Here is a 27,966-nt window from a genome sequence, read left to right on the forward strand (position 1 = left end):
GATTCTGGTAGACTCACACGCGGTGGTGACACCAGCGGAGGCATCCCCTGTGCCCTCCAGGCAGTCTCCCCGCAGGAACCCCTGACGTAAGGACCACACGGGCTGCGGCCGGGAGACCACGGAGACACAGTGTTTCATCAGCGGGGAGCCCCAGCCGCCTTGCCCGGCCACACCGTGCTCGCTCCCCTCCACGACACCCACTCCGTTGCTCTCCCTCCTGGCACTTTCTCATTTCCAGAATGTTCTATCCATGAGATCGTACAGGGTGCCACCTTTCGGGACTGGCTTTCTTCGCTCCCTCTGGTTCTCTGGAGAGCCACCCAGGTCGTGTGTGCTTCCACACTCCGTCCCTCTTTTCTGCTGCAGACCAGGGTCCTGCGGTGTGCGTGTGCACGGACCGCGGCTTGTGTAACCACGTGCCATCAAAAACCACGAGCTGTCGAGGGGCCGCGATGAGTCCCACCCCTGCAGACTTTCACGGAAAGGCTGTTAGGTGAACGTGAGCCTTCGTGCCCCTGGGAGACACGCCTAGGAGCGTGGCTGTTGGACCATTGACATCTGTGTGTTTATGTTTGGGTCATCACATTGGTTGTTGGGTGGGGATGGAAATGGGGGCCAGAGTGGAAGCTGGGGACCCCTGGGAGGGCTCTGGTGTCCGGGGGAGGGGAGATGATGGCCTGGGTTTGGGTGGGGGCAGTGCGTCAGGGAGACACAGAGCCCTGAGGGTTGGCGGTGGGCTGCGTAGGCGGGCGGAGCCCGGGACAGCCAGCTCCCAGGTCAGGGCCGACCTCCTGTTTCAGAGGGGCTCCGAGGGCAGGGTGGGGTGTGCGGTGGGAGAGACTGGAGGCAGCCGGGTGAGGGTGGAGGGTGCATGGAGAAGGTGCCTCTGATCGAGGCGGGGGCACCGGCCACGGGGAGGTGACATGAAGTCGGGAGGGACCAGACTGGAGGGAAGAAGCTGCAGGACTCAGAACTGGGTGGGAGAGGGAGGGTGATGGGGCGGGCTCAGGCAGCAGGCCGAGGGGGAGGGCGCTCCTGGGGGTGCGGGCAGGGGAAGACAGCAAGGACAGAGACGGACCGGGATTCAACCCCGGGTTCCCTCTTCTTATCCGGGAGGCCTCCTTACCATCCCTCCACCCCACGAGGCCAGGTGCACGCAGCTGTGCCATTTCGCAGGTGAGGAAGCCACGGTTGGGGGACGCGGGGACTTGCCCACGTCCCTTGGACGGTTCGGATTCCAGCAGCAAGGGAGTCGCACGACATAGGTCCCGAGCCCCTGCGGGAGGGTCCCGCAGGCAAAGGTTTCTGTGCGTCCCCTGGTCGCCCCCTTGGGCTTCCTGTCCCAGACAGGTGGTTCCGTGTTGCGCTGGCACCAGGAGGGGACAGACGGTCGCAGTGTCATGGATTTGATATCATCCTTGTGCGGGTACAAGTGACCGGTCGCAAAGGTCGTCTGCGGAAGGGTACACTTCAGCGGTGTCTAGTCTGTCACCCCTAATTTTAGAACATTTTTCTCCCCTGAGAAAGAGACCCCACTTGCGCTGAGTCCCGCCCTGGGCCACCCTGACCTGCTTCTTGTCTCGGGAGCAGCTGGGTCTGGACACTCGGTGTGGACGGGCGTCTCCCTGAGGACTGGCCAGGCCCGTCTGTCCACGTGTCCGTGGGCCACGCGCATGTCTTCGGAGACATGTCTGTTCAGGTCCTTGCCCGCTTTAAAATTGGGTTATTTGTTTTTTTGTTGTTGAGTTGTCAGTTTTTAAAAATGCATTGTAAATAGTGACGATGTCCAGCGCTCGACCCCTCCCCCGGGATCCCGTGTGGCCACTGCCTGCCCCAGGGGACAGTGGATTCCTCGAAATAAGCTCAATGCCTTTGTCCTGCCCCAGAGCACCGAGCGTGGAGCCAGGCACACAGTAGGGCTTCAGCTGATGTTGACTTGACGGAAGCAGGACCACTGCCCACAGGCAAGGCGGTCGGGATGCTGTGCAGGCCGTGCAGTGGGGGCTCGGAAGGGTCTGCTTCCCCAGCTGGGGAGAACAGCCGCGGTGTCAGCACGCGGGCGTTTAGTGAGCGCTGACTGTGTGCCTGGCAATGAGCCGGCCCCGGGACTAGGGGGCCGTGTCCATGCACCTGTTACATGACTTCCCGTTCCTGCTGATGGGATGGAAGGAGCTAGGCCAGGGGAGACCGGAGAGAATAGCAGGTGTGAGAAAGCCTGCGGGGGAAGGGCTTTCCCCGGGAGGTGGTGGGGAGAGGTGGGCAGGCTGGGGGGGTCCCAGATGCTCTAGGAGGAGGGTTTGTAAGCATGCGTGGGCCGAGGGAGCACGGGGAGCTAGCGTGGCTGTGTCCTGTAGCCCCGTGTCGGGGCTTCGGGCGGTCCTGGCCATGGAGGCTGTAGCCGAACCCTTTGGGTCTGCCCAGAGCCAAAACCCTGGAAACCTGTAACCCCGCTGGGGACGGAGGCCCGGCCTGGTTGTACTCCTGCACGCCATGCCACCCGGACAGTGTGGGGCCAAGCAGCTGCGTCTGTGGGGCAGGGCCCCGGTCTGGAGGAAGTGAGCTGTGGATCCCTGAGAGAGTGCGGCAGGAAGAGAGCGGAGGTCAAGGTTTCCTTGGGATTGGACGCGGCCCTGGAGACCGTGACCATGAAGTGTCCACCAGCGCAGAGTGTCCTGTCAGCCGGAGGCCGGAGCTGGGGGAAGAGGAGGGCAGGAGTGCGCCGGTCGGGGATGCGGCAGACGTTAGCGGACAGACAGGGAGGGAGGAAGGGAAGGCGGGAGAGACCAGGAGAGGGGGAGAGAGAGACAGAGATGGGGAGACAGAGAGAGAGATAGGGAGGGAGACCGAGAGGCCGCAGGGGTCAGCAATGGGGGCCTCCTGCGCCGCTGCCCCTCAGGAGGGCCGGCAGACCCCTGCCTGCAGGCCTTCCCCTCCACCCACAGTGGCCAGAGGAGCTCCTGTAGAACCCCCTCAGGGCTGTCGAGGCCCTTCAGCCAGGGCACCCAGGAGTGCGTCCGTCCTGAGGTGGGAACGTCTGGTTGATTCCTCCTTGCAGGAATTCCCGCGGGAACCTTGGAGGGAGGAGTTGTCTGAGCCTGCGGTGGGGCCGGGCTTTGCAGGGGTGGTTCCGTGCGGGTCTGAGAGCGGGTCCGGCTTTGCAGGGTTCACTCTGCTCTTCCTCTGTGAGCCTCAGGGACTCTGGCTGGTGGCTGAGGAAGGAGTTTCGGGAAAACCCAACGTCCAGGGCCTGTCCTCCTGGACTGGGACAGGCGTCCGGAAGGAGTCATCGCGGGGGTGTAGGTGAAGGGCTGTGTGCTGGCCGCCGGCCGGCCGGGCCCCTGCTGCCCCTCCCTCTGCTCTCCCGGTCTCCCCTCGGAGCTGCTCTGTCCGGAGATGCCTGTGCAGCCCCCCGTATCCCTCCTTGCTCTGGGCAGCAGCGTCCTGGGTGCACAAGGACACACTGCTGGCTGGGCCTCCCCAGGCCCGGCGCGAGCTTGAGCTGGCGTTCTTCGGGGTTGCAGGGGCAGGCAGGGACTGGAGCCCTGTCTGTCCTTGGCCTGGGCCACCCTTGGCCAGCCACGTTAGCGTCCAGCGGGATAGGTGTGAGGTTCGTCCCGAACCTCTGGGGGTCAGGCCTGGGGGGGGGGTAATGCTACCCCAGGACATTGGCAGCCGCTCTCAGTGCTGTTTCCATTGCTGACAGAATCACAGCTTTGGCGACTGACTGCTGTGCTTTGCTGCCCGTCTACACCTCAGGTCGAGGCTAGTGAAAAAAGGTTGTGAGTTCCTTCTCCACAACCCCTGGTTCCATCCATGGACCCCCTGGGGGTCTGCACACCCCAGGCTGAGGGCCTCTGCTCCCACCTCGTCCCTCGGGAGCAGATCTCATGTCTGAAATCCGACTGTCCCCCTCTGTGTCCTGAGGGGGATCCTGACCCCGGCGCTCGACACTGCGCAGGCCGTGGGGGCCCCTGGGCTGCGGAGCAGGAGCCCCCCAGGGTGCCCAGGAAACGGGATTGGGGAGGGTTGTTATTTGACGATTCTGGGATGTGGAGGTGTGTTCCCACTGGCAGGGATGTCCCCCCAGGAAGGCTGCCTCCACCTCACACCGGGGCTGCTCTTTGCCGGGCACAGAGCCGGTGCAGACAGACTCCACCTGGCACACCACACCCACGGCCGGCGCACAAGTCCGTGATTCCTGGTGGGCCCAGAGTCGCACACGTCGCCTCCGTCGGCTTTAGGGCCTTTTGTGTACCCAGCTGTCCTCTCCCTAGCTCCCCCCGCCCCTTCACAGCCACCGAATCTTCTCTCTGTCACTGGGTTTGCCAGTCCTGGACCTTTCATGTACACGCGTCACACCCCCTTACAGTCCCTTCCGTCCGTCCGTGCGGTCACACGTGCCAGAGCTCTGTTCCCTCTATGACTTGCCGGCGTTCCAGGCACGGACAGGCCACTGCTGGCTCTCCCAGTCATCCGCTGGCTGAAGGGTGCAGGTGTCTGTGGGACGGGCATTTTCTCCTCTCTTGGGGGTGCACCTAAGCACGGAATTGCCGGGTCATAGGGTGACTCCGGGTTTCATTGTTGGAGGAACTGCCAGACTGTTTCCCAGTGTCTGTACCACTGTACATTTCCGCTCAGCTTATTTTTAAAAAAGAATGTTCTGGAAGATCAGAAGTCCTTATTGGCATCCCCCGCCCCTCCAGGGGTGAGGGATGGGTTTCTTTCTGGACGTGGCAAAGTCTGTGTTTGGAGAAAACCCTAACAGGGCTGGAGATGGTGGCTGTGCAGGACACAGGGGGCACTCGCTGTCCCCTGCACGTGGTCCCCACCACAGTCCTGCCCCTCGGCCCCCACCCGAAGCCCTGCTCTCTGCATCCTCCTGCCGGTGGTGTTCCCGTCATGTGTCTCTGTCCCTCTAAATCCCAGATCCAAGAGGTTCTTTGTTCTCTGCGTGGTCTCTGCCCAGCTCCTGGACGGTTCTCCGCAGGCAGAGGTGAATGTGTGGTCACGTGGAGTGGGGGTCTTCTCCCCGTGCTGCAGAAGATGGAGGCTTCTGTGTGGGGAGGGGGACAGAGGAAGCCCCCTAGCTAAGCAGTGACCGTGATCCCGCTCTCTACAGGAGAGGTCTCGGGAGAGGAAATGACACAGACGTGCAAACTAGCCCCTGCGACCACCGAGGAGCCCTCTGTTTTTCTCTGGGATGGCAGACTCTGTGGAACCCGCATAAAGGTGACAGAGTTCTGGGGGACCCCCAAGAAGATGGCAGGGACCTGGGGGTTTCCCCGGGATGATAACAGGCACAAGGGGCCTCTGTGGAGCCATGGCCGTCGGGGGCTCCGTGGGGCTGTGGCAGATACAGGGGCCTCTGGGGGCCGTGGCCAGAAGGTGGGGCCTTTCAGCGGCTCCATCCTTCACTCTCTGGCCGAGTCCCCCCAGGTCCCCACGTTCAGTCCCTGTCTTGCTGCAGATCTGTGGGTTGGGTACCATTGTCCCCCTTTTATGGACATGGAATCTGAGGGTTAGTAACCCGTCCAGCCTCATGGCTGGTGGTGGAGCTCAACTTGCGTCCAAGTGGCCTTGTGGGGGGGGCCTGCCCCTGGGAACTGGCAGCCCCACGTAGACCCCACCTGCCCCAGGTCCTCTGGCCCAGAACTCGGGAAACTGAGGCCTATGGAGGTCTTACGGAGGCTTAGTGACAGCCTTGAGGGGGTTGGAGCCCCTGTGTCCCGCTGTGGCCGTGGGTGTGTGTATGGGGTGATGGACCGCAAGCCACGTTGAGAACCTCGTCTTAAATGCAGCCCCCAGGCCCCAAGGCAGGGTGCTCAGCCGGGCTCCTGGTGTACCTCTGGTGTGTGTGTGATGCCCCAACCCTGAGAAGTGACACAGAGGGAAAGGGAGTGGCAGGGGCTTCTGTCTGAAGGCCGGATGGAAGCTTGACCAGCAGGCGGCTTTCCAGCGACAAGATTGTTGGTTCTCACAGGACATTGTATAAACAGGAAAGTGATGGGGGGGCTGCTCCTGCCCAGCCTCCTCCCAGATGCCACCCCTTCCCCTGGGTCCGTGCTCTGCGCAGGCCGAGAGTCCGATCGGTTCCCAGAATTCTCCGGGTGCTTCTCATGGGAGAACATGGGTTCTCGGCCCCAAGGGGCACTGGTCACCTGGAGGGTCACCTGGGTGTCGGCCCACCTACAGGGGCTCTGCTTCACTGGGGCTGGGGCCCTGGGAATCTGCATTTCAGCAAGCCCCAGGTGGCGCAGATGCTGCCCGGGAGACCCATGGCAGACCCAGCAGCCATGATGCATGGACAGCCCTCCAGCGGACCCTCTGCTGGCTTACTTCTCGGACCACCACGGCCTCCTAATGAATTTTACTTAAACACGGTGATTGCCTTGGACCCAGCGCCATCCTCAAGTGCTTTCCAAGTGTGAATCGGTAATTTTCCCATAAGAAACACATGGCAGGGGGGGTGGGGGGGGGCTGTTGTCATTGTCCCGTTTCACAGACGGAGACGGGTGAGGCTCAGGGGTCAAGGAATCGACCCAGGGTCGTGTGGCCACACTCAGACCTGCCTGACTTCTGAGCACTCTGGTGGAGCGCCCTTTCTGGAGAAGGGCTGATCCCTCATTTCCTGCCCGTGGCCCCTGTGGCCCCCATCCAAGTGTTCTCATTAACCCCTGACCTCAGAGGGACTAACCTTGCAGGCCTTGGGAGGCTGTGGAGCCTCCGTGCCCATTGGGTGACCCGAGGGGGAGCATGGACCCAGGAAAGGTGTTCCCCGGATGGCGGGATTCGGAGTAACACCGTCTCTGTGTGGTCTTCGGTTCTGGGGATGGAGGAGTCAGGGCTGGGGGCACGGGTGGTCCCCGCTCCCTGAGGCCTGGCAGGATGGCGGTCTGGAAGCTGTGGGAGAGACAGCCAGGTCCGCTCAGTCTGCCCGTCAACCATTCCCGTCCCTCAGAACGCGTCCTCTCTGCATGAGCGGGTCTGCACATGTGGGTGTGAGGACCAGCGGGCCTGGGGGGGCGTGTGTGGTTGGAGCTGGGGCCCGCATTCCTCGCTGCTGACTTCTCTCCTACCTTTTGGACAGTGGTGGAGGTAACTGTCCAGAACCCGGGCCTGGGTCTCCATCAGGCACACCTGGTTAGGGTCCTGGCCCAGCTGTGTCCTCCGTGTCAGAAGTTTGGCCCAGTGACTGGGCACCCAGACGGAGAAGTCCTTGGCATGGCGCAGACACACTGTGTGCCCTGGGCAGTGTGGGCTGTGCCGTTCCTGTTGGCGGGGAAGGAGCCTCCGCCCTCCCCTGTGAGGTCAGGGTGACGAGGCGAGCAGAGTCAGTCTCCCTGGGGAGTGTGGCTTGGAGGGAAGGACATGGGGACCCCTGGCTGGGGTCCGCAGACCCGCTGCTGCTTCAGACTTGGTCCACACGGCTGACCTCACGGAGCGTGGGCCTCCCCCTAGGATGGGGGCTGTCAGGGGTCAGAGGTTCCTGTCCGCTCTGGGGGCCAAGCGGGGGAGTCAGATCTCCCCGCTCTCCCTGCTCTGTGATCTTGGGAAAGTGCCCTCGTCTCTCTGCACCCTCTGGGCCCATGTGGAATGACCGCACGGGGCGCTCTACCATGACTGCTCAGCGAGCCGCAGCGGCCCGTGCCCTTCAGACACCGCGCTCGTGGTTCTTGACCGCCGGGCTCCCCAGCAGGGTTTCCAGGTGCATCCATGCTGACGGGAGCGGATAGAGGGACGTCTTCGTGACGACCAAAATCCTTGAAGGAACAGTCCTTATTCAGAAACAAGGTTTTTGTTTCCTTCTGTGGAAAAGCACTTCCCGTGAACTGATAACTGCCCAGACTTGGAGGCGGCAAACTGCCCTTCCCCGGGCGTGGGCGACCATGTGCGGCGCAAGCCCCCCGGGAGCCGGACGCCTCTGGGGCTGGGGGCCGCGTGCATGAGGCCAGCCCGGAAGGCTTCACCGTGCACCGTCCCTGCTCTGGGACACCGGACAGGGCAACGCACTGGGGACAGTGCCAGGGTCCGTGGCTGCCTGGGGTTGCGGGGAGAGAGGACTGGGCGGAACACAGGGCTTGTCGGGCAGCAGGACGGTTCTGTGGGGGCGCATTTGTCCAGACCCACAGAAGGGCCCTGCGTGTCTCCTGCTGTCAACTATGCACTTGGGCCAGCATCAACACTGGACCATTGACTGGAGCTAATGGATGAAGGGGAACAAAATGGTGGCCTGGGGGCATCTGGAAGGTCTGTGTGCTTCCCACTCAATCTTTCTGTAATCCTGAAACTGTGCTTAAATTTAGAAACAAAACAAAACAAAACTTCGTCCTGTAATGGACCGGTGTGGGGAGTGGAGGGGCAGCGTGGACACCTGCCGTGGACCCCCACGCCGAGGACGGGGAGAGGCTGGTCTCGAGCCTAGTTCCTGGCCTTCGTGCCCCCAGCACACTCAGGTGTGGCCCACCCACCTGGGTGGCTCCTCATGCCTAGCCCCTGCCCCTGGGAGGCAGGGTGCACCGCCCACCCCTCTGCTGGCTGGAACGAGGGTGAACGTGAACATGAAGGCCGGGCTTGCTGCTCTCTGCTGGGATCTGCTTTAGCTCTGTGCCCTCGGACCCCAGGGCGCTTCCCGGCCCGAGTCCCGGCCTCCCTCCCAAGGAGACCACCGACCTCAGTGAGGCTGGGCCCCTTTCCTCCAGCTTTCCCCAGCAGCCTGCTCGGGCCCCGGGCCCAGCCCTCAGCAGGCCGGCGTCCTCTGCAGGCGGCGGGGCCCCGTGGAGGCACTCCCATGAGGTCTGAATCCTACCCCGTGGAGGCACTCCCATGAGGTCTGAATCCTACCCGAGCCTCGGCCTCCACAGCCAGAATGGTGAGGACAGGATGACTGCTGAGGGACCCTCTTGCCAATGTCCCTCCCTTCCCTTCCCCGCTCACAGCGTTCCACCTGCATCAAGATCACGTGTGCCCAGAGCTGCTGGTTCCGTCAGGGCCCCAGACACACACCCAGGCCCCTGCCCAGCCCCACCTGCCCAGAACGTCGAGCCGCTAACTTTGTGCCCTCGCTGTCAGGTGTGGACGTGGGTTCCGTGGAGGATTTTCGGTGGTAACTGCGAGGCGACCGCGTCCGGGGGCACCCAGCCCTGGCCCATCCCCCTGCGCGCCTCTCCACGCCGCCGCGCAGCTGAACCCGTTTGCCTGGCTGGCGCCCTCTCCCAGCTGCGCGGCGCTTGCGGTGCCCTGACCCCTCCCCGCCCTTCCGAAGGCTCCGGAGCTTCTCCGGGCGGCTTTTCCGTGGACGCACGCTCCAGAGGCTCCCCGCCGTCTACCCGTATGTACACACACGTTCTGTGGAGCACACGTTTTCTGGATTTCCCTTCGTTGTCTCCAGGAGTCCCGTGTCTGTCCCCGGCTCCCCCTCTGCTTCCTGGACCTCCCCTGCGCCTCTCCCCACCTCTTGCTTTCTCGTGGTCCTGCAGCAGCTTTGCGAGGAGGGGTCCCCAGAAGGTTGTTTCACTGTCTTCACTGCGGAACAGGTCGCATACAGAATTCTAGGCCAGCATCGCCCCGACCTTGGGGCGGGGACAGCTGCCCCGGACGGCTTGGTTTCACAGCTGCGGAGGAGGCCTATACGGATCCGATTCTCCGTCCTTCACGCACGGTCGCCCCCGGGCTCCCGCGGTGTTTGGCACCTCCGTTCTTGGGGCAGGGGTGGGGGGGGGTTCCTGAAACCCGCAACGCCGAGATTTGGTGGGAACCTTTCCCTCGTCGTCCTGGTGTCTGGGAGCCCCTTCGGGGCTGGGACGCGTCGCTGTCCAAGCCTTCGGTAATGTCCCGGAACCCCTGCTGTACGAGCTTGGGGCCCCGGCTGACGCGCGCCGGCTCTGGTTTTCCTCTCACTACTGTGCCTGCCTCTTCTTTTTGTTCCAGGTTCTGGAGTTTTCCCGAATTTATCTTCCAGCTCATGCTTTGAATTTCAGGCGCTCGCTCTTTGCCCCTGACTTTCCCCTTTTGTCGTCGTTGCGTTTATTTGCTCCTTGTGGGTGCAGGACCTTCTCTCTTCACGGATGTAACTTCTGGGCTCCTGACGTCTTCCGCACTCTGTGTTTTTCATGATTCTCGCCAATCCCTCCCTCTCCCCGCTGCATTTTTTGTATGTTTGGCTCTTTCTTCCTGCCAGAGGCTTTCCCCAAACGTCTGATGGCCCCTGGCGGGTTGTCGTCGTTGTCGTTTCAGTATTTTATTGAGCGTGAGCACAGGCGGGTGAGGGCAGAGGGAGAGAGACTCGCTGACTCTGGGGCTCCTTCCCAGGACCCCAAGATGCTGACCTGAACCGACGTCAGACCCTTAACCAACTGGGCCTCACAACCGCCCCTCGCAGTCCAGTTATTACAGTGAGATGCTGAGCAGCCGTCGGCCCCATTCAGCCCCTCCCGAGGCTCTCCGCCCCTGCCAGGCCGGGGCCATCCCAGACGCCTACCCCTGGATCGCCTGGGAAGGCCGGCAGGGTCTCTGTTCAGAAAAGGGCCTTCCTCCCGGAAGTCGGTGTCTGGCTCCTCTCTCCTGGGGACCCCCAGGTGCCATCTTCTGGGTCTGTGTCTCCGGAAACTTCTTTCTGCCTGCTACAGGACGGAACGGGTGTGTGTTCTCCGCACCCTGGGTCTTATATGGGTTTGCTGGGGCTCCCGTAACCCCTCGGCGTTTGTTGGGTCCCAGTCTGGAGGCCTAAATCGAGGTGCCGGCCGGTGGGGCTCTCCCAAGGCCGCTTGCCCCGTCTTTATGCGTGTGCTCCCCTCTGCACGCACTCCCAGTTTCACCCCCCTCTCTTGCAGGAACAGCCGGGTTGGGACCCAGACTAACAGCTTCCTATTTCTTGCTCACAGACCACATGGAATTTATCATCGTCACCGTTTTCAGGACTGCAGTTCACTGGCACTAACGCAGACTGTCGGGCAGCTGTCCCCACTGTCCACGTCCAGCAGGCTGTTCCCGTAAGGCCCCCTGCTCCCGTTAACGGCTCCCCTCGGGCCTTGCACCCACCGTCTGACTTTCTGTCCTTGATTTGAGCTGCTTTAAGTATCTCCTCCAAGTGGAATTGTGCAGTAGTTATCTTTTCCCTAACGTAGTGTCCTGCGTGTTCCCCCGTGTCCTGGCACGAGTCCGGATTCCCTCCTTTTAGGGCCAAGTGATGTTCCGTGGCGTGGGTCGACCTCATTTTCCTTACCCTATCGGTCCGTGGGCCCTTGGCTTGCTTGTGCTTCGTGGCTGCTGAGAACGCGGGGTGCAGAGGCCTGCCGTGCATCGCCCCCAGGTCGGGTCCCCAGGCTCCTCCGGTCATTCTGGGTTTATTTTCTGGGGGAGCCGCTTGCTGTCACCCACGGCAGTGGCACTGTTCTGCGTGCCCGCCGACGGCGGCAGGGGTTCCGTGCTCTCCCTGCTCTTACCAACACCACTTCTCGTGGTTTTCACCGTGGCCGTCCTGGTGGGCGTGAGGCGGGGTCCCGCTGTGGGTTTGACGTGTTTCCCGGAGGGCGAGCGGCGTCGAGAATCTGCCCGAGCGCCTGTCGCCTCACTTCATTCCACTGCGGTCCTGTCTGCAAAGGCCGAGTCGCCAGGTACGGCTGGTCCTGAGGTACTCGGGGCACGAGTGCAATGTGGGAGATGAATGCTGCACGCCCCGCCTGCCACATCTCTTCAGCGCCCCGCGAAAATGGATTTTTAAAAATGACACTTCGTGGTGTTGGTGATGAAGGGGAGATGGTCGCTCGGGTGGGGTCTTTTCTAAGGGCAGCGTATCAAAACCCCGAGAACTTCTGTGGAACGAGCAAGTTCATTCCCGGAGTTCGTCCTGAGTATGTGGGCTGTGTACGACGACAGGCTCTCAAAAATGAGGTGCGACCTCAAGATCCCACAGACCACGGGCTGGCAGCTTCGGTGCCGTGGAGCGCTCCCGTGTTGGGATGGCTGCAGCCGTCACTAAGGACGTCGTCATGGTGGAAAGCAGCCCAGGGTACCTTGTGGAAGAAGGTTCTAGAACTAGTGTGCCCACGTGTGCAGTGAGGCTTCCGCCTTGGCTCTGCTCCCTGTGGGCTGGGCGTCCTTGGGCCAGGCTCGTCCCCTCCTGGCCGGCCTCTGCCACGTCCCTCACCCCAGGGGCGCCCCGACCGGGGGACGGCGGCAAGTGCACGTTGCCAGCTCTGCTCTGACCGTGCTGGTTCCTCAGGTCAGAGTTCGTGCCTGGAACTGCGGTTACCACCCCCCAAAAATCACAGCAGGTGGCTTTCGTGTTGGGGGGTGTGTGGGAAGCACTAGCTTTCCCTGTTTCAAGGTCTTGCCTATCTTGGGGGTTCTGGGCTTGCCCCGTGTGTGGAAATATGGGTGCAGCTTGACTCCTCGGGGTGCCTTCCTGCCGGTCAGATGGTCCCTCTACCCACCCAGCCTGGCTAGGGTGCCGGGATGGAGGGCCTCCCTGCACGCCCCCAGCCATGATGGGGGGCCTCCGTGCGTCCCCCACCCCGGGCATGAAGGCCAGGGTGCCGGGATGACAGGGTCTCTGTGAGTGTCCCCCGGGCGTGAAGGCAAGGGCACGGGGGTGGAGGGGGCCCTGTGTGTCCCCCCATCCCTGGGGTGTTTTGTCCACCTGAGGACAAAGGAGCCTGGAGCTTGTAAACACCGTGTTCCTGGCAGGGAGACGCTGGTTCAGCGTGGGGCTCTCACAGCCAGCCTGACATGTCCCGGGCACACTGACACCTGGAGGGCAGACGGCGGTGGGGCGGGGGGACGGTTGGTGGTATCATGGGGGTGTTTGGGCAAAGGGACGCATGGGCTTAGAAGGAGCGAGGGGTGTCGCACCTCCGTGTCTTGCACTGAGGAAGGCTACTGCCCTCTCTCCTCTCCTGGCAGGAAGTGGTCACGCGGGCCTCCTCAGTTCCCCGCTGACCTTCCATAGGGAGAAGGTGCGTGGCCACAGTCTGGGGTCCAGTCACCTGTGACAGGAGGGGCAACGCTGCACCCGGTGCCCCCAGGAGGGATCGGCCCTGTAGGACGCAGGCCTGTCCAGTGTGGAGGGAAGCTTCTGGAGGGGAGGGCACGGCCTGGGCCACACCAGCTGTCGACCCTCCCTGGGGTCCCAAGTGCGGTGTCTGCCTCCCGGGGAGCCTGTTAGGAATGCAGCTCCAGCTGTAGTGCCCGAGTCGGAGGGTCGGGGAGGGCTTGGCAGGCCCCGTGGGGGGCGTTGGTGCCGCGCTGGCGTGAGACCCCCGGCCTTGTCCGGTTTGCTCTTCTCGCGAGTGAGTGTCGCTGGCTCTCATGAGCGAGGTTCAGGGAAGTTTGCTTGCTCACCTCAGGTGCCCTTGGACCTCCTGATTCCAAGTTCCAGGTGCTGGGATGGAGGGATCCGTCCCTCATCTTTGTTGCGATGGGTAGAGGAGCGGGTGCTGGGCCGTGGGCAGGTCCCCTGCCTTCCTGATCTTGCCTGGAGGGAAACGGGTGCCCCCAGTGATCTGTCTGCATCGTGGTGTCTTTCTGTGCGGGGTGGCCCAGGGTCGGGTGGAAGGGCTCACAGGAAGGTACCCTGCTCTGGGGACCCTCCCGGCATCCCGCGGCACAGCGGACTCCTGCGTTTCTGTACACGGGCTGCGTGGGGTGTCGGACAAAACCACGAGACACTGCATTAACGTTCTGCCAAGAGCCAGCTGGACTCGCCACGTGGACTTGGTGGGCTAGAATTGAACCGTTTGTCCCCCCACTCCACCAGCCCCAGCAAGGAAGGAGAGGCGGAGGACTGGCGCAGGGAGGAGGCTGGGAGGGAGGGCAGTGGGCAGAGGATGGGAACCCCCTCTGGGAGAAGCCGCCTTCCCAAGGCCTGTTTGGGGTCTGTCCTCTTGATTCCGACCTGCGCTCGGCAGTGGGTGATGAAGGCCGGGCTTCCACGCGGGTCCTAGCCGGGCTGCTCTGCCGTTTCCACGATGTCAAATGCGGTTTCTCACTGACGCGGCCATAGCCTCGGAGATGGGGTCCCACGGGGGCAGACGTGCACATGGACCCAAACTGCGGTCTCTGGCCACGCCCAGCCCCGAGCACGTGTGTGTGCTACTTGTGGACCTAGCATGGGGCGCGGCTGTCACCCCAGGCCGCCAGATCGGGGCTCTGGCTGCCTGACCGGCGGTGCACCTGCTCTGGGCTCCCTCGGCCAGGCCCCGTTGGCCGCAGGACTTTGTTTGGAAGCCCACGTCTCTCTGCTCTCCGAGCCCCCGGACCTCCGTCTGCTCTCCCTTTGCCTGGTTTGGGGGAGTTTGAAATCCTACTGCCCACTAAGGTTCTGTGCATTTCTCTGCGCCAATCATTACATTCTTTAAAAAAAAAAAAAATGATGTGAAATCCACATCCTGTGAAGGCAACGGCCCCCCCTTTTCTTTAAAGAGCGTGAGCGCGAGAGCCCCAAGCGCAGGACCGAGTGTCGCTGTCGCCCAGCTGCTGTGGGGGCTGGGTCTCAGAGGCCGCAGTTTGTCCCAGCCACGCCGCTCCTCCCGCGGACTTGCGTGGCTCGTGGAAGGCCAGCGTGGCAGGACAGGGGTGCTGGGGGAGAGGGGGAAGGACGGTGGGCCCTGGGGTCGGATCCTGCCCGGGAGCACCTCCCTCCGTTCCCTCACCTGCGAAGTCAGGGGGTACCAGCTCCCTAAGGTTTGGGTGAGGAAGAGTTCCGGGGAGTGCTGGTGACCTTCCCGCGCCGGCACCGCACGCTGTCTTCCGCCTCTTACCCACGAGGACGCTGCGGTTAAAGCAGACTCTCCCAAGCTCACGGATCCAGAACGTGTGCTGTTGGGACTCGAACCCGGGTCTGTCCTGCTGACGCCTCCCCAAGCAAGCCCCTGCCCATCGCAGCCTTCAGCAGCCTGTGCCTGCGGCTCCTGGGGGGCCTTTGCTGCTTTCCTCTTTTAAATTTTGGCGAAGCAGACATAAAATCTACCATCTTAACCATTTTAAAGTGTACAGTTCGGTGGCATTAAGGGTGTTTATTCTGTGTAAGCGTCACACCATCGTCCTTCAGAGCTCTGTCACCTTCCTGAACTGGGCTCTGTCCCCCGGCGCACTCGCTCCCTAGCCCTGTCGCCGGGCCCCCGTGCCCCCCATCTACTGCCCGTCTCCGCGGAACCGGCTCCTCGGGGGGCCACATGACGTCGGAACTGCTCAGCGCTAGTGCTGTTGGGACGGGCTGATTTCACGGGAAGCGTCGTGTTCCCCAGGCCCGTCCATGCTGTAGCAGGTGTGACAACGTCCTACTCCTAGGCCACATGATATTCTGCTGCGTGGACGGGCCCCATTTTGCACACGGGTGACGCCTTTTTAACTTCCTCCTCATCGGTAAGCCTCGGCCTCCTCTGAGTGTAAGGAGGTGTGCGGGGCAGGGGCGAGGCTCCCTTCCCTCACAGGAGGTCCTGCTCTTGGGGAGGGGCCTGCCATCCCTCGTGCCCCGCGTCTGCAGAACCTGAGGTGTCCTCATGGAAGGTCCCAGCTGAACTCGGATTTCATATCATCACCAAAAGTTCGTCTTGTGTAAGTGTGTCCCAGAGACTCAGCTTTAACTCCGCGTCCTGGACCGCGTCTGATAGCCCCGTCCCTGAGCCACAAGGAGAAGGAACCTCCTGGGCACTGGGGAGAGAGTCCCAGCGATGGCAGCTTGTTCGCAGCCTGAGCTAGGACAGGAGGTCTGCCCGCCCGAACGGGCCCGCTACCCCCAGGCCTCCCCACCCCCACGGCGCCCGGTCCCGGGATCCTCCTCACAGCCCTCGTGGGTGCCAGCCATGGACGGGGTCTCTGTGCCAGCGTGGGCCACACAGAGCCTGCGGAGTGACACAGAATCTGCCATCGCCTTTGTCCCGCCCCCATGACCGTCCCCCGCTTACAGCCAGCTTGACTCCGGGAAGGTGCAGCAGACGTTGTGGGGCTGGTGGGGTCCCCCCGGGGGAAGGTGCCCACTACCGGGACAGGCAGCCCAAGGCAGGAAGAGCTCCTGGTCGGGGCAGGGGTGGGAGGAGGGGAGAGGGTGGGGAGCACCCCTGCTGCTCCACGTTTGCCCCTCCACTTGGGGCAGTGGACCCAGGACGGCCTCCCCCGGCAGGGCACACCCCCACCAGCTTTGGGACTGCCAAATGACCGAGCAGTGTGGGGGCGCAGAAGCTCGCCCCTTCGGGGTGCGGTGAGTCTGTGGGGTTGAGCTGAAGGATGCACACGGCGGAGACCCCCGTCGCCTCGGCCCTCCCTCCTTCACCCGTCCCTGCAGGGGACACTGGTCTCCGGCTCTGCTCCTAGACAGCACCTGTGTGTGAGTCACTGTTTTGACAGACCGGCTGCTGTCTGTTGGAGCAGAGGGCCTCCGGGTCCCTTGTCCTGGCCCCTTGCCCTGGCGACGTCTCTCCCCATCCCCCATCAAGGCCACGCACCAGCCATGAGGAGAAGAAGGAGTCAGAGCCCAAGGCCCGCCCCCTCTGGGCAGCTTGCAAGGAGACGTGTCCCCCAAAGCCAGGCATCCCCCCTGCTGTGGAGTGCCGGATGCTGGTCTGGAGGCCACGGGTCCTGTGTGGGAATGCGGTCAGCTCCATGGACCGGGGTAACCCACGGTGTTACTGCGGGGGGCGGGCAGCTGGGTTGGGTTGGGTGGGATTCGAAAGGCACGGTGGGGGTAGAGTCAGGGCAGGCTGCGTGGACAAGTGTCAGACAAGCCCTTGAGCGGTCAGGACTTATTCTGCCTTGGGGTTGTGGGGGACGGCGAAGGGGGTGACAGACCCCTGGATGAAGTCTTCTGGGGCCGCGCTGCAAGACTTTGGATTCCGCACTTGGATTGTGTCTTACCTCCGGTGTGGGGCGGGCATGTGAAGGGGAGGGCCTGCGTGAGAGACAGTAGGGAGCAGTGGGGCGTGGGGCAAACCAGAGGGTGCACTCTGTCTAGAGGAGGTGGCCGCTGCTGAACTGTACTCCATTTGCCATCTGGGAACAAGGATTTAGGGTTGCCAGATCCTGTAATTGTAGGAGAACAAAGAGCTAAACTTTTGTGTGAAACGTCTTGGTTTTGAAATGTTGGCATTCCAGTTTTGTTTTGTTTTTTTAAGATTTTATTTATTTGAGAGAGACACACACAGCGAGAGAGGGAACACAAGCAGGGGGAGTGGGAGGAGGAGAAGCAGGCTTCTGAGGACCAGGGAGTCTAATGCAGGGCTCGATCCCAGGACCTCGGGATCATGACCTGAGCCGAAGGCAGAGGCTTAATCCACTGAGCCACCCAGGCGCCCCATAATTCTAGTTTTTTATAAGAAGACTGTTGGACAAAATAAACCTGTATATTGGCGAGTTTCTGGTTTATAGCCCCTGTGACAGGGAGTTGGAAGAGTGTAAAGCCCTTCCAGGGTGGGGAGCCCCTCGGCGGACTTGGGTTGAGACCTAGTCTGGGAACGGACTCCACACTGAGGGCCGCCCTCTTCCTCCAGTGACTTACTGCATGAGGGCTTTCAGTTCCCTTCTATGGACGAGGAGACTGAGAGCCAGAGAGGTTCCCATCACACAATTAGTAAGTAGAGCAAAGGATACGAGTCTGCGACTGTTGGTTTATTTTTTCTTCTTATTCTGTTGTGGTGGGATATTCTATATATTGGAAAACCTGGAGTTTTAACCACGCATTGTGTGGTTCAGCGGCATTGTATTCCCGGGGTCACACAGCCATCCCGTCTATCTACTTTCCAAACTTCTCCATCACCCCAAATAGAAACTGACCCCATCAGAGAACAAAACCTGTTTCCACCCGACCCCGACCCCGGGCACCCACCCTTTTGTCTCTGAACCTGACTGTTGGAAGGCCCTCCTGTCCAGGTTCTCAGGGGGGCGTGTGTCCTTCTGGGACCCACTTGTTTCCCTGAGTCCTCCGGGGCACCCACGTGGTAGCGGGCGGCAGTTTTGTGGCTGAAGGACACTCCACTGTGTGGGCGGGCCCCGTTTGGGTTTCGCGTTCGTCCGTAGAGGGACACCTGGTCGGTTTCCACCTGTTGGCTGTTCTGAGTGACGCCTCTGTGAGTTGGGTGTGCAAGTACTGCCTTGGATTCTTCTGGGCGTGTCAGGTCTGCTGGTTGCAGTGCCCTCGTGTCCCACATGCTGAGGGGTCCCACTTACTGCTCTTCCAAACCCTTCTTGGATACCTCCAGCGACTGGGAGCTTGCCACCTCCCAGGCCAGCCTCTTCACACTCGGTTTGTAGCCCGGATCTGTGTCCCCGTGGCTGGATTCCCAGGCCCCACGACTGCTCGGGAAGACTCAGCAGCACATGCTTCTCCCTCCTCCACTGGGTGCCTCCCTGTCTTCCCGGGTTGGGCCTTTGCCCGCATGTGGGGGGAGCTCCAGTGCACCCCTGGCTGCGTCAGACCCGTGGCTTTCCCCTCTCCAACTTCCAGGACAATGGAAGGCCACCGTAGAGAGCACGGTGGAAGCGTCTTTACTAAAGACCATCGGTGATACAACCACAAAAACACTGCGGTCTGTCTGCCTCCAAGCAGACTTCACCATGTTGTCCCAAGACAGAACCACGGCGGCTGGTCCACTGTGTTCCGTCCCCCTCTGTCTCCCAAGACGGAACCACAGTTCCTGGGTCTGCCGTGTCCCGTCCCCCTCCATCTCCCAAGACAGAACCATGGCGGCTGGTCCACTGTGTTCCGTCCCCCTCTGTCTCCCAAGATGGAACCACAGTTCCTGGGTCTGCCGTGTCCCGTCCCCCTCCATCTCCCAAGACTTGAACCACGGCGGCTGGTCCACTGTGTCCTGTCCCCCTCCGTCTCCCAAGACGGAACCATGGCGGCTGGTCCGCTTTATCTGCTGTGTCCTGTCCTCTTCCACCATTGCCCTTGGGCTCACCCGTCTCTCCTTTTTCTCCACAGGGACCTATCAGGGCCAGTGGGTCGGTGGCATGCGCCAAGGCTACGGGGTGCGGCAGAGTGTCCCCTACGGCATGGCGGCAGTCATCCGTTCGCCCCTGAGGACGTCCATCAACTCTCTGCGCAGCGAGCACACCAACGGCGCAGCGCTGCACCCCGACGCCTCCCCGGCGGTGGCCGGCAGCCCAGCCGTGTCCCGAGGGGGCTTCGTGCTGGTGGCCCACAGCGACTCCGACATCCTCAAGAGCAAGAAGAAGGGGCTGTTCCGGCGCTCGCTGCTGAGCGGGCTGAAGCTGCGCAAGTCCGAGTCCAAGAGCAGCCTGGCCAGCCAGCGGAGCAAGCAGAGCTCGTTCCGCAGCGAGGCCGGCATGAGCACGGTCAGCTCCACGGCCAGCGACGTCCACTCCACCATCAGCCTGGGCGAGGCCGAGGCCGAGCTGGCCGCCATCGAGGACGACATCGACGCCACCACCACCGAGACCTACGTGGGCGAGTGGAAGAGCGACAAGCGCTCGGGCTTCGGCGTCAGCCAGCGCTCCGACGGGCTCCGGTACGAGGGCGAGTGGGCCGGCAACCGGCGGCACGGCTACGGCTGCATGACCTTCCCCGACGGCACCAAGGAGGAGGGCAAGTACAAGCAGAACGTGCTCGTCAGCGGCAAGCGCAAGAACCTCATCCCGCTGCGCGCCAGCAAGATCCGCGAGAAGGTGGACCGCGCCGTGGAGGCCGCCGAGCGGGCCGCCACCATCGCCAAGCAGAAGGCGGAGATCGCGGCCTCCAGGTAGGCGGCGCCGCGGGGCGGGCAGGGGCGCGGCGGTCTGTTGGGGCCGCTGCCGTCCGCAGGATGAGACGCTGGTGTTTCTGGACTGGTGCCCTGGGGCACGGGCAGTGGTTGGTCCAGCAGCTGCAGCTGGTTGGTTCCTCCGGCTGAGAAGACCGCCTGCTGGCCCCTGCCCTGGCGTCCCTGTGGGGTCGCCGTGGGTAAAGGAGGGGCCCATTCTGCCGGCGACACAGAGGTGTGAGGTCGCCATGGTCGCGCTCCCGGCGCTGCGGGTGTGTGGGGGAGGGAGGAAGCCTCCCTGGTTGTCCGTGGGCTCTAGGACATAGCCCCAAGGAGAGGGACCAGCTGGGGGTGCCCGGCAAGAGGCCCACGTGACCCTGGGCACTGTAGGCCGGCAGCCAGTGTGAGGTATGCCCCTTCCTGAGTTGGGGTTCCTCAGGGCTGCCGGGCAGTGGGCAGCCGTCCCGAGCTGGCTGTTGGGGGGCACCGTGTCAGCTCTTGGGGGATTTTGGTGTTGGTGCACAGTGCGGGCTCAGAGCTAGGAGGAGGGCCTCAGGGCCGGGCTCCCGGAGCTGCTGGGGTTGGTTGGCAGGGGTCCTGGGGACGGCTGCCCAGGCCGGAGGTGTCTAGGAAGACAGACCCCACGTCTTTCTGGGTGATTCTGGGTTCCCAGCCAGGGGTAGGAAACCTTCTGGCTCCATCAAGGGTCAGGACAAGGCCCAACCTTGTTGCTAATTAAAGTTTTAGTCCGTTGGGCTCTGGTTTTCCGTGAATTTTGATCCATAGCGGAAGAACAGAAACAGGAGCTGGGGTTTATCAGCAGAATATCTGCGGCTCCCGAAGTCTGAGGCTTTAGAGGGAGAGGAGATCCCCTCTGAGAAGCCAGGAGAAGGATCAGCCCCTCCCTGAGCACCCAAGTCCCAAATCGCTCCCCCTTCTCCCCAAGACGCGTCCGGGCGCAGAAACAAATGGGGCCCGCGTTGATGGCGACTCCCCTGGGAGCTGAAGATGAAATTAGGTGTGATCGTTATTTTTTCCTTCCTAAACGTGACACTCGCTCGTATGAACACAGAGCGTAGAAGGAGGACGGCATCTGCAGCTCTGGTGGGCCCTGGTGATGGGCTGGTGTTGGGTGTATGTGTGTCGTGTGGCCTGTTGACCTCCATGGACGAGAGGTCGTTCCAGGGCTGGGGTACCACGTGGTCGGGGACCCGGGGTCCTTGTGGGAGCTCCCGTCCGGCTGTGGATCTGTTCTCGGCCCCCGGGTCTCCTGCAGAAGTGACGTTAAAGTCCAGAGACCAGGAGAACATCCTTGGGACTGAGGATGTGGGATGCGGGGAAGTTTTCTGACAAATCCCACAGAAGTGGGGGCCCGAGATCATGTCATGGGCTGAGCTCAGAGTCCGCACACCTGACGGGCTCCCCCAGGGCTGGCTTCAGTCCGTGAGCCGGGAGTGACGGCCCCTGCCTGCTGAAGGTCGGAGAACTCGGGCGACATTTCTCTGTGTGTTGGGTCAGCTCAAGGGGGCTGCAGACCCTGGTCTGGCTCAGGCCCATCACTGCTGAGCAGCCTGGGGAAGGTGCTTCCCTCTCTGGGCTGGGTTCCCTGTGGAAGGACAGGATGAAGCAATGGACAGTGCCCGCAGCCTGTGGGGGGGGGGGCTGGCCAGACACCCCAAGGCCCCCCTCACTGGAGCATGGAAGTGGCCTTGGCAGCTGCAGGGTGGGTGGTCCCCAGGCGGACTCTGGTCATTGTCACGACCAAGAGACAGCCAGGCCATGTGGGCCGTCACGGAGGGGGGCCGCCACTCCCTCCTTGGGTGCCGGCCGGGTACAGGTTACCGAGCGATGTCTGCGAGAGACGGTGCGGTGTCTCCTTCCCTGGGGGCAGCTCTGTGGGGAAAGCTGCCCTGTGGATGGGGACACGGGCTTTCCTGGAAAACATGGGTGGGACGATGGCACACAGAGCTTGAGCTCTGAGTGGGGGCCCCTTATGTGGGCCCCCAGCTGAAGGGGTGGTGGGGTGGGGGAGTGTCCGCAGCCCGGTTCCCAGTCCCCGGTCTGTGCACGGGCATCCCGGGGCTCTAAGGCACACGGATCCCAACACCACCCCCCAGAGATGCTGGGTCTGTCTTGGGTGCCACCTGGGCTCAAAGCTCCTTATGGCTTTCTGGGCCATCGTCAGTGCCACCAGCACCAGAGGTGGTAACGTGCTAAAGGCGGGGCCTCATCCCAGAGCTGCTGGTTTGGCAGGTCTGGGCGCAGCCTGAGAACCTGCATTCTTCAGAACCCCCGGAGGCTGCACCCTCCAGCCCCCCCAGGATGGAGGCACCGCAGGAGACAGGAAATGGGTGGGTCAGGGCCCGCCGGGGGGTCGGTCTGAGGGGGCCGCGGTCAGAGCAGAAGGTGCTGCTGTCCTTCCCCGGTGACTTTCTGTGGCGTCCTCTTCCCCCGTTGTGGTGGACGGGCGCCACCTGCCCTGTCATGGGCGGGAGACACCCTGAGCCCCTGGAGGAGCCTGTTCCAGACCACGAGTACTCTGGTGGACCTCAGTGTGGACGCCTCCCGTTGTACTATGCTCTGGCCCTTCTGCAAAGTGTCCTTCACCAGACACCAGATGTGTCCCTTCCGTGCCTGCCGCCTCTCCATCCTCCCTCCCGGTGCCCGTGGCAGATGTGACAAGTTGATCGCAGCACTCCCGGCAGTGCGCTGGCCCAGTGGGCAGAACCTGGACGGTCTCACCAGAGCCACTGGTCTTTCTGAGGACCAGCCGGGGACTGGTTGGAAGTCCGGATGCAAACCTGTCCACTCCTGGCCCAGAGGCTGTCCACCGGAGTGTCCAGAGGCTGCCCTCTGTCACGTGGCTCTCGTGGCTCTCCGTGGAGGAAAGTGCTGGTGGGTGCCGAGCTGGGGGTGACATCCCGGTCCGTCCCCCCCATCCCGGGCAGCCCCGGGACACAGGGCAGCTCCCCGGGCTGCTGAGAAGGCGGTGACGGATTGCGGTGAGCCCCCCCGGTGTGTCTGCAGGGCGAGGGCGGTCAGGGCCTGTGACAGTTCAGGGGCCCCCGGTGGTGGTTGCGAGCGGGGTCCCCGTCTGCCCCCTCTGTGGAGCCATGCGGATGCGTCCATGGAGAGCTGTCCATGGATGTGCGGCGTTGTCCGAAGGGCTGAGGTGTTTGTCGCTGCTTGCTCTGTTGGGGCGTGGACTCCTGGCCAGGGGTGTTCCGGTCACGGCCGAGGCCCTGGGGAAGAGCGTGTACTGGGGCGTCTGCTCTGTGCGCTTGCTTCGAGCGAGTGAAGGAGGGAGCGAGTGAGTGACCGATCGCATGGGCCCCACCTGCTCTCGCCAGCAGCGGCTGGGGGCCTGGAGGTGTGATAGTGGCCGTGGCTTCAGCGGGCAGGACACGAATCTGCCAGACTCCCCAGCAGCTAGGGTCACCCCAGCTACCCGTCCTTTCCGTGGGGACCGAGGGAACCCTCTGGCTCCTTGGTGCCTGTGGATTCTGGAGGAGAGCCGTCCATCCCGGGCCCAGCAAGGCCGCGCCTCCTGGCAGAGTTCAGAAGCAAGAACGGCATTTTCCCACGTGGTTCCTCTAGTGTCCCAGCTCCCAGGGCCTGATGTCGCGTGGGCGGGGCCCGGTCCTGACCGCCAGGGCTCGCTGTGCGGCGGTGGGCAGTCACTGAGCTCCACAGGGGTGGAGGCTGATGTCCCAGTGGCTTTCTGAATTGTGGGGGTTACACGGGGTGGGGTCCGCAGTGCTCAGCACAGGGCCCAGGGGTGGTGGGCATGTGCAGACGAGGATGAGAGCTCGCAGTGTGCAGCACACCCCTCCCAGGCATCCCCTACCCCTGAGACCCCCACAGCGGCCAGGCGAGCCTCTGGGTTCGCTCCCGATTTGACCGGGGCTGGTCGGGGACAGCGAGCCAGGACGTGCTGGGCAGGGGAGCAGGGATAGTGACCGGAGAGACCTCTGTCCCAGCCCCCCACTCCCTGGGCTGGCTTTCCTCTGGCGTGACACCTGCCGCCTGGTGCTTGGAGCCAGCAGTCCCCGGGCAGCGGCCGTGGTGATCGGGGCGAGGGAAGAGGAGGTGCCGGGGCAGCTGAGCTGTTCGGGGGGGCTCTTTTCCCGGGGGGCAGCCCCAGGTGGGGGTGGGTGTGCAGGCAGGAAGGGGCGCCGAGGCCCCGGGGGGGGCGAGCATCCCTGCTTCTGTGCTGGCAGTGGCTGGGCGGCTGCGGGCACCTGTCCCTGTGTGCTGAGGCTGGCTGGGTCCTCGCGGCGGCCGGCAGGCCGACAGGTGCGTGTGCTGGCCCTCGCTGGATGTGTGTGTCTTGGGACGCTTGGCTGAGTGCATAGAATTGCAGGGGGGAGGAGGTGCGAGGGACCTTGACCAGGCGTTTGGACGGGAGATGTCATTCCTGACACAGCGGCGGCCATACCCCTCCTGCACTCGGGCAGACGGGGCTCCCCGACCTCTGTGCGCTCACGGTCCTCCTGCCGGGCAGCCTGCCCTTCCGAGGTGGGCGTTGTCCCTGCCAGCGTGGCCGGGGCTGGGGCGGGAGGTGAGTTGTGTGGGCGGCGTGGCCGAGGACAGGCCCTGATGCCGAGGGCGCAGTGGCCCGGTCACAATGAGATACAGCCTCGGTGCCGGCCGCCAGGCCCTCCTGCTCTTGCCCTGGCATGGAGCCCAGCAGGGGCTTGAACTCACAACCCTGAGATCAAGACCTGAGTTGAGATGAAGAGTCCGTCGCTTCCCCGACAGAGCCCCCCCAGGCGTCCCTGACAACCATACGCTCTTGTCCGGCTTTTCTCCGTGTCCATGTAGACACAAGTCTCGCACTCTTGTGGTTTCCTGTTACGTGACGGGACCGTGCCGTCCGTGGCTCGCTTCTCTCCAGACCCGTGTGTTCCTCATGGCTACACCACATGGGTCCAGCCCTGACTCTCTGAATGAGTTTTGGGTGCGCCCAGTCACTCGGTCTTAGGGGCAAGGCCACAGAGGCTGGGTCTGTTCCCTTCGCTGCCGGCTGGCCATTCTGCCCTGCAACCCCCCGGAGCCGGCCTTGCTGGCTGAGAGATGCGTGCGTTTAGTCTGTGCTGATGTTGTGGGGGCCTGGTGGGAGGGCTGCCCGGTTTACTGTGGTTGGGGAGGGGAAGGGGGCCCGCGGCAGGACGTGGGGCGACCTCGACGGGCAGCTCCACCACTGAGGCTTGTCCGTGGCAGAGGCTGGCGATACCCCAGAGACACCGTCCTCCTGATGGCTGGACCCTGCGGGTATGTGACCTTCCGCGGCAGAAGGGACTTTGCAGACGTGGTGAAGGGTTTTGAGAGGAGGGGCTCGTGCAGGATTGGGGGCGGTGGGATTATAAGGGTCCCAGAGCAGGTATGCATCGGCTCAGAGAGGACTGACAGCAGAGGCAAGGGTGGGTGACGTGGCCACGAGGCAAGTATGTGGCCGCTGGAAGAAGGGAGGAAACTCAGCCCTGCACCCCTAGGTTCTAGAAGGGTCCAGCACCGCCCACCCTGTGGCTCCGGCCTGCTGAGACCCTGGCTTTTTCCATCCAGAGACAGAAGATTCTGTGTGTGCCGCACGTGTTGGGAAGGGTGTGCCCTCTGCACTGGAGGAGGGCGGGGTGTGTCACCCCAGTCCCCTCTCTAGAATGGGCAAGCCCGTCCCCTTCCCACCCTGCTAGGCGGCCAGCTCCTCCAGGCTCTGCGGAGCTGGGCTCTCTGCGCGGGGTACGAGAACTTCCTGCCTCCGGAGGAGGGCCGACCACCTGCAGGACAGGCCTTCTGGTGGGCGAGAGCCATCTGTTCTGGCTCTGGCCTCTGGACAGGAAAACTGGAGGAGAGGCTCAGGACTGGGGTGCTTGATCCTGGGAAGGGGCTGGGGCCGGCCAAGGGCTTGCTTAGGGGCGAGAGGCTGCTGCCTCCCAGCTGTGTGTGCCCCAAACCTTAGTTCCTGCCCTAGAAGTCCAGGAGCTCCCGGATGTGGGCCTGTGTCCTGTGTCCTCTGGCGCTTGGCGGGGGCTGGCTCCTTTCCATGCCTCCACCGCACCCCGTGGGGCCTCCCCCTCGCACGCGGGGTCGGGGATGTGGGCTGTCGGATGTGATTAGGCTCGTGGCCTGCTTGGCTCCGCGGCGTCCCACTTGTCAGACAGAAGGCACGGAGCCTGTGACTCAGCCCCAGGCAGTGATCCCACCTGGCGCTCAGACAGGCACCTTGGATGACGAGGAAACAGGAAGCCAGCCCCGTGCTGGCCACATCCAAGAGAGCCCTATCCCGGGTCCCAGGGCCCAGAGAGGGGCTGGGGGCCGCTTCCCCTGTCCTCCCTGAGCACCCGCCTCTCAGGAGAAGCTGGGGCCTCTTACAGGGCCCTGGAGAGAGGGACTTCAAATCGGTCTCAGCGATCTGTCCCCGGACTTGGTGACCATGGGACACCCCGCCCCCAGTGGGACCCCAGCCCTCCTGCTGCAGGGGGATCCTGTTTCCTCCTCCTGCAGAGACGGGGCGCGCGGTCCTGCTGTGCGCTGCTCTCCAGGCTCCAGCAAGGCTTTTAGGCTCCCCAGACCACGTCTTCACCTCCGTATAAGGGGTCGGAAGCAGCAGAGGCCTGGTGGGGTCTCAGGGACAGACAGGACACTGGGTTGTCCTTCCCTGGCACGTGAGAGCAGGCAGGGAGAGAGGGGCAGAAAGCACAGCAACCTCCCTGCCCTTGACCCCTTGATGGTCGCCGAGGCTCTGTGTCCCCCTGAGTGAGCCGCGCCCCCGGAGCCGGGGAAGCCACGTCCACGTCAGTCAGACCTGGGGAGCGTGGTTTCAGTCCAGCTGGAATCCAGCAGACGACGGTGGCAAGCTTCACGTCTGTTCCCGACTCCGCCCGCCCCCCCCCACTGGCCGTGCCCTCTGCCATGGGACTTTGGGGTCCCTCCTGTTAGAGGCTCAGCCGTGTACTTTGTTTGGTCAGTGGCCTGGGTGGATGTGGCGGCCGGCCCCCAGTTTGCCCCGTTGGGCTCCAGCACCGTGACAGCAGGGGCTAGGTGTGGGGACCCCGGGAAGACCCCGACGCACCGGCGGGAATAAACGATGACTTCGAGCCACCTCCCCGGGGGTCTTGTTTCCCGGCGATGTAGCCGGTTGACAGAGCATCCGCCGTGGTTCTGGAAGGACGAGTGTCCCTGCTGTGCCCCAGCCACGCGGCACTGTCGGTCCTCAGGGGGACCCTCCTGACCTTCCCTGTGATTCGTGTCCCGGGGCCGCCGTGACAAAGTACCACCGGGGGGGTGCGACACAGCAGGGGCTCATTCTCTCCCGGCTCTGGAGGCAGAGGTCTGGAAACAAGTGCGGTGGGTCTGCTCTCCCTCCAGAGGCGCCAGGAGGGTCCTGTCTGCCTCCTCCTGCTCTGGGGGTCCCGGGATTTCTTGGCTGGTGGCCACGTCCCCCCCAGCTCTGCCCCTGTCCTCACTCGCCCTCTCCCTGTGCTGGTATCCGTGTCCCCTGGTCTTCCAAGGACACATCCTTGGCCTAAGGGCCAGCGTAACCCAACCTGGCCTCCTCTTAATTAGATCTACAAAGACCCCATCCCAGGTAAGGTCACGCTGAGGTTCAGGGTGGGTGTGAATCCGGGTGTAGGGTGGGGTGGGGGTGGGGGCCCTGGCTTAGCCTGCAGTACTCTGCGCCCCGGCCAGGCTGTTCCCACGCTCCGAACGCCATGTCCCCTGCTCCTTTACCCCCTGCCCCTTTACCGCCTGCTGTCCCAGTGCCTGTCCCGGAGTCGGCTGTCCTCCGGAGAGCTGGGGTCCAGGTCGTCACTCGCTTGCTTAGGCTGCTCAGACCCTTTCCCCTCCCCACAAAGTGTCTCCAGTTCTTGGGGTCCCGGGGCCCTGCCTCAGCTTTCCTGGAGTTTTCCATGAGGCACCGTCTACCCAGGCACGCGGTGTGGTAGACGCTCACCGATGGCGAGACGGTCGGGGTTATCTCAGCCCCGACGGAATCTGCCACGGCTTACAGAGGTCACGGCTCCAAATGCCCCAGCCACTCCTCCAGCCTGAGCTTCAGGCTTTGTCTGCCGCTGACCCCAGACGGTGACCCCCCAAGGCCTCCCCCTGCCTCTCGCAAGTCCCACCAATGGGCTCTGCCAGGCAGTGAGCTGCCCAGCCCCGCGTGAGAGTCCCGGCTCCAGCCCGCCAGCCTCGAGGCCGGTGGGAGAACTGGGGGGCGGGGGTGGTGGGGCTGACAGGGTTGGGGTGGGAGGGGGGCCCTCACTGCAGGAGC

General features: G+C 63.3%; 1 protein-coding gene across 1 annotated transcript in view; it reads left to right on the forward strand.

Moving 5' to 3' along the window:
• LOC111153002 (junctophilin 3) overlaps window positions 1-27,966 on the forward strand; it is a 92,543-nt gene that overhangs the window by 32,777 nt on the left and 31,800 nt on the right. Inside the window, exon 2 of the mRNA XM_022511800.1 lies at window positions 18,914-19,691. Coding sequence (XP_022367508.1) covers window positions 18,914-19,691 — 778 coding nt within the window. The remainder of the gene's footprint in view (window positions 1-18,913; window positions 19,692-27,966) is intronic.

This window comes from Enhydra lutris, unplaced genomic scaffold (assembly GCF_002288905.1).
Source record: "Enhydra lutris kenyoni isolate GAN:26980312 unplaced genomic scaffold, ASM228890v2 scaffoldscaffold30, whole genome shotgun sequence".
In the NCBI taxonomy this organism is placed as follows: domain Eukaryota; kingdom Metazoa; phylum Chordata; class Mammalia; order Carnivora; family Mustelidae; genus Enhydra; species Enhydra lutris.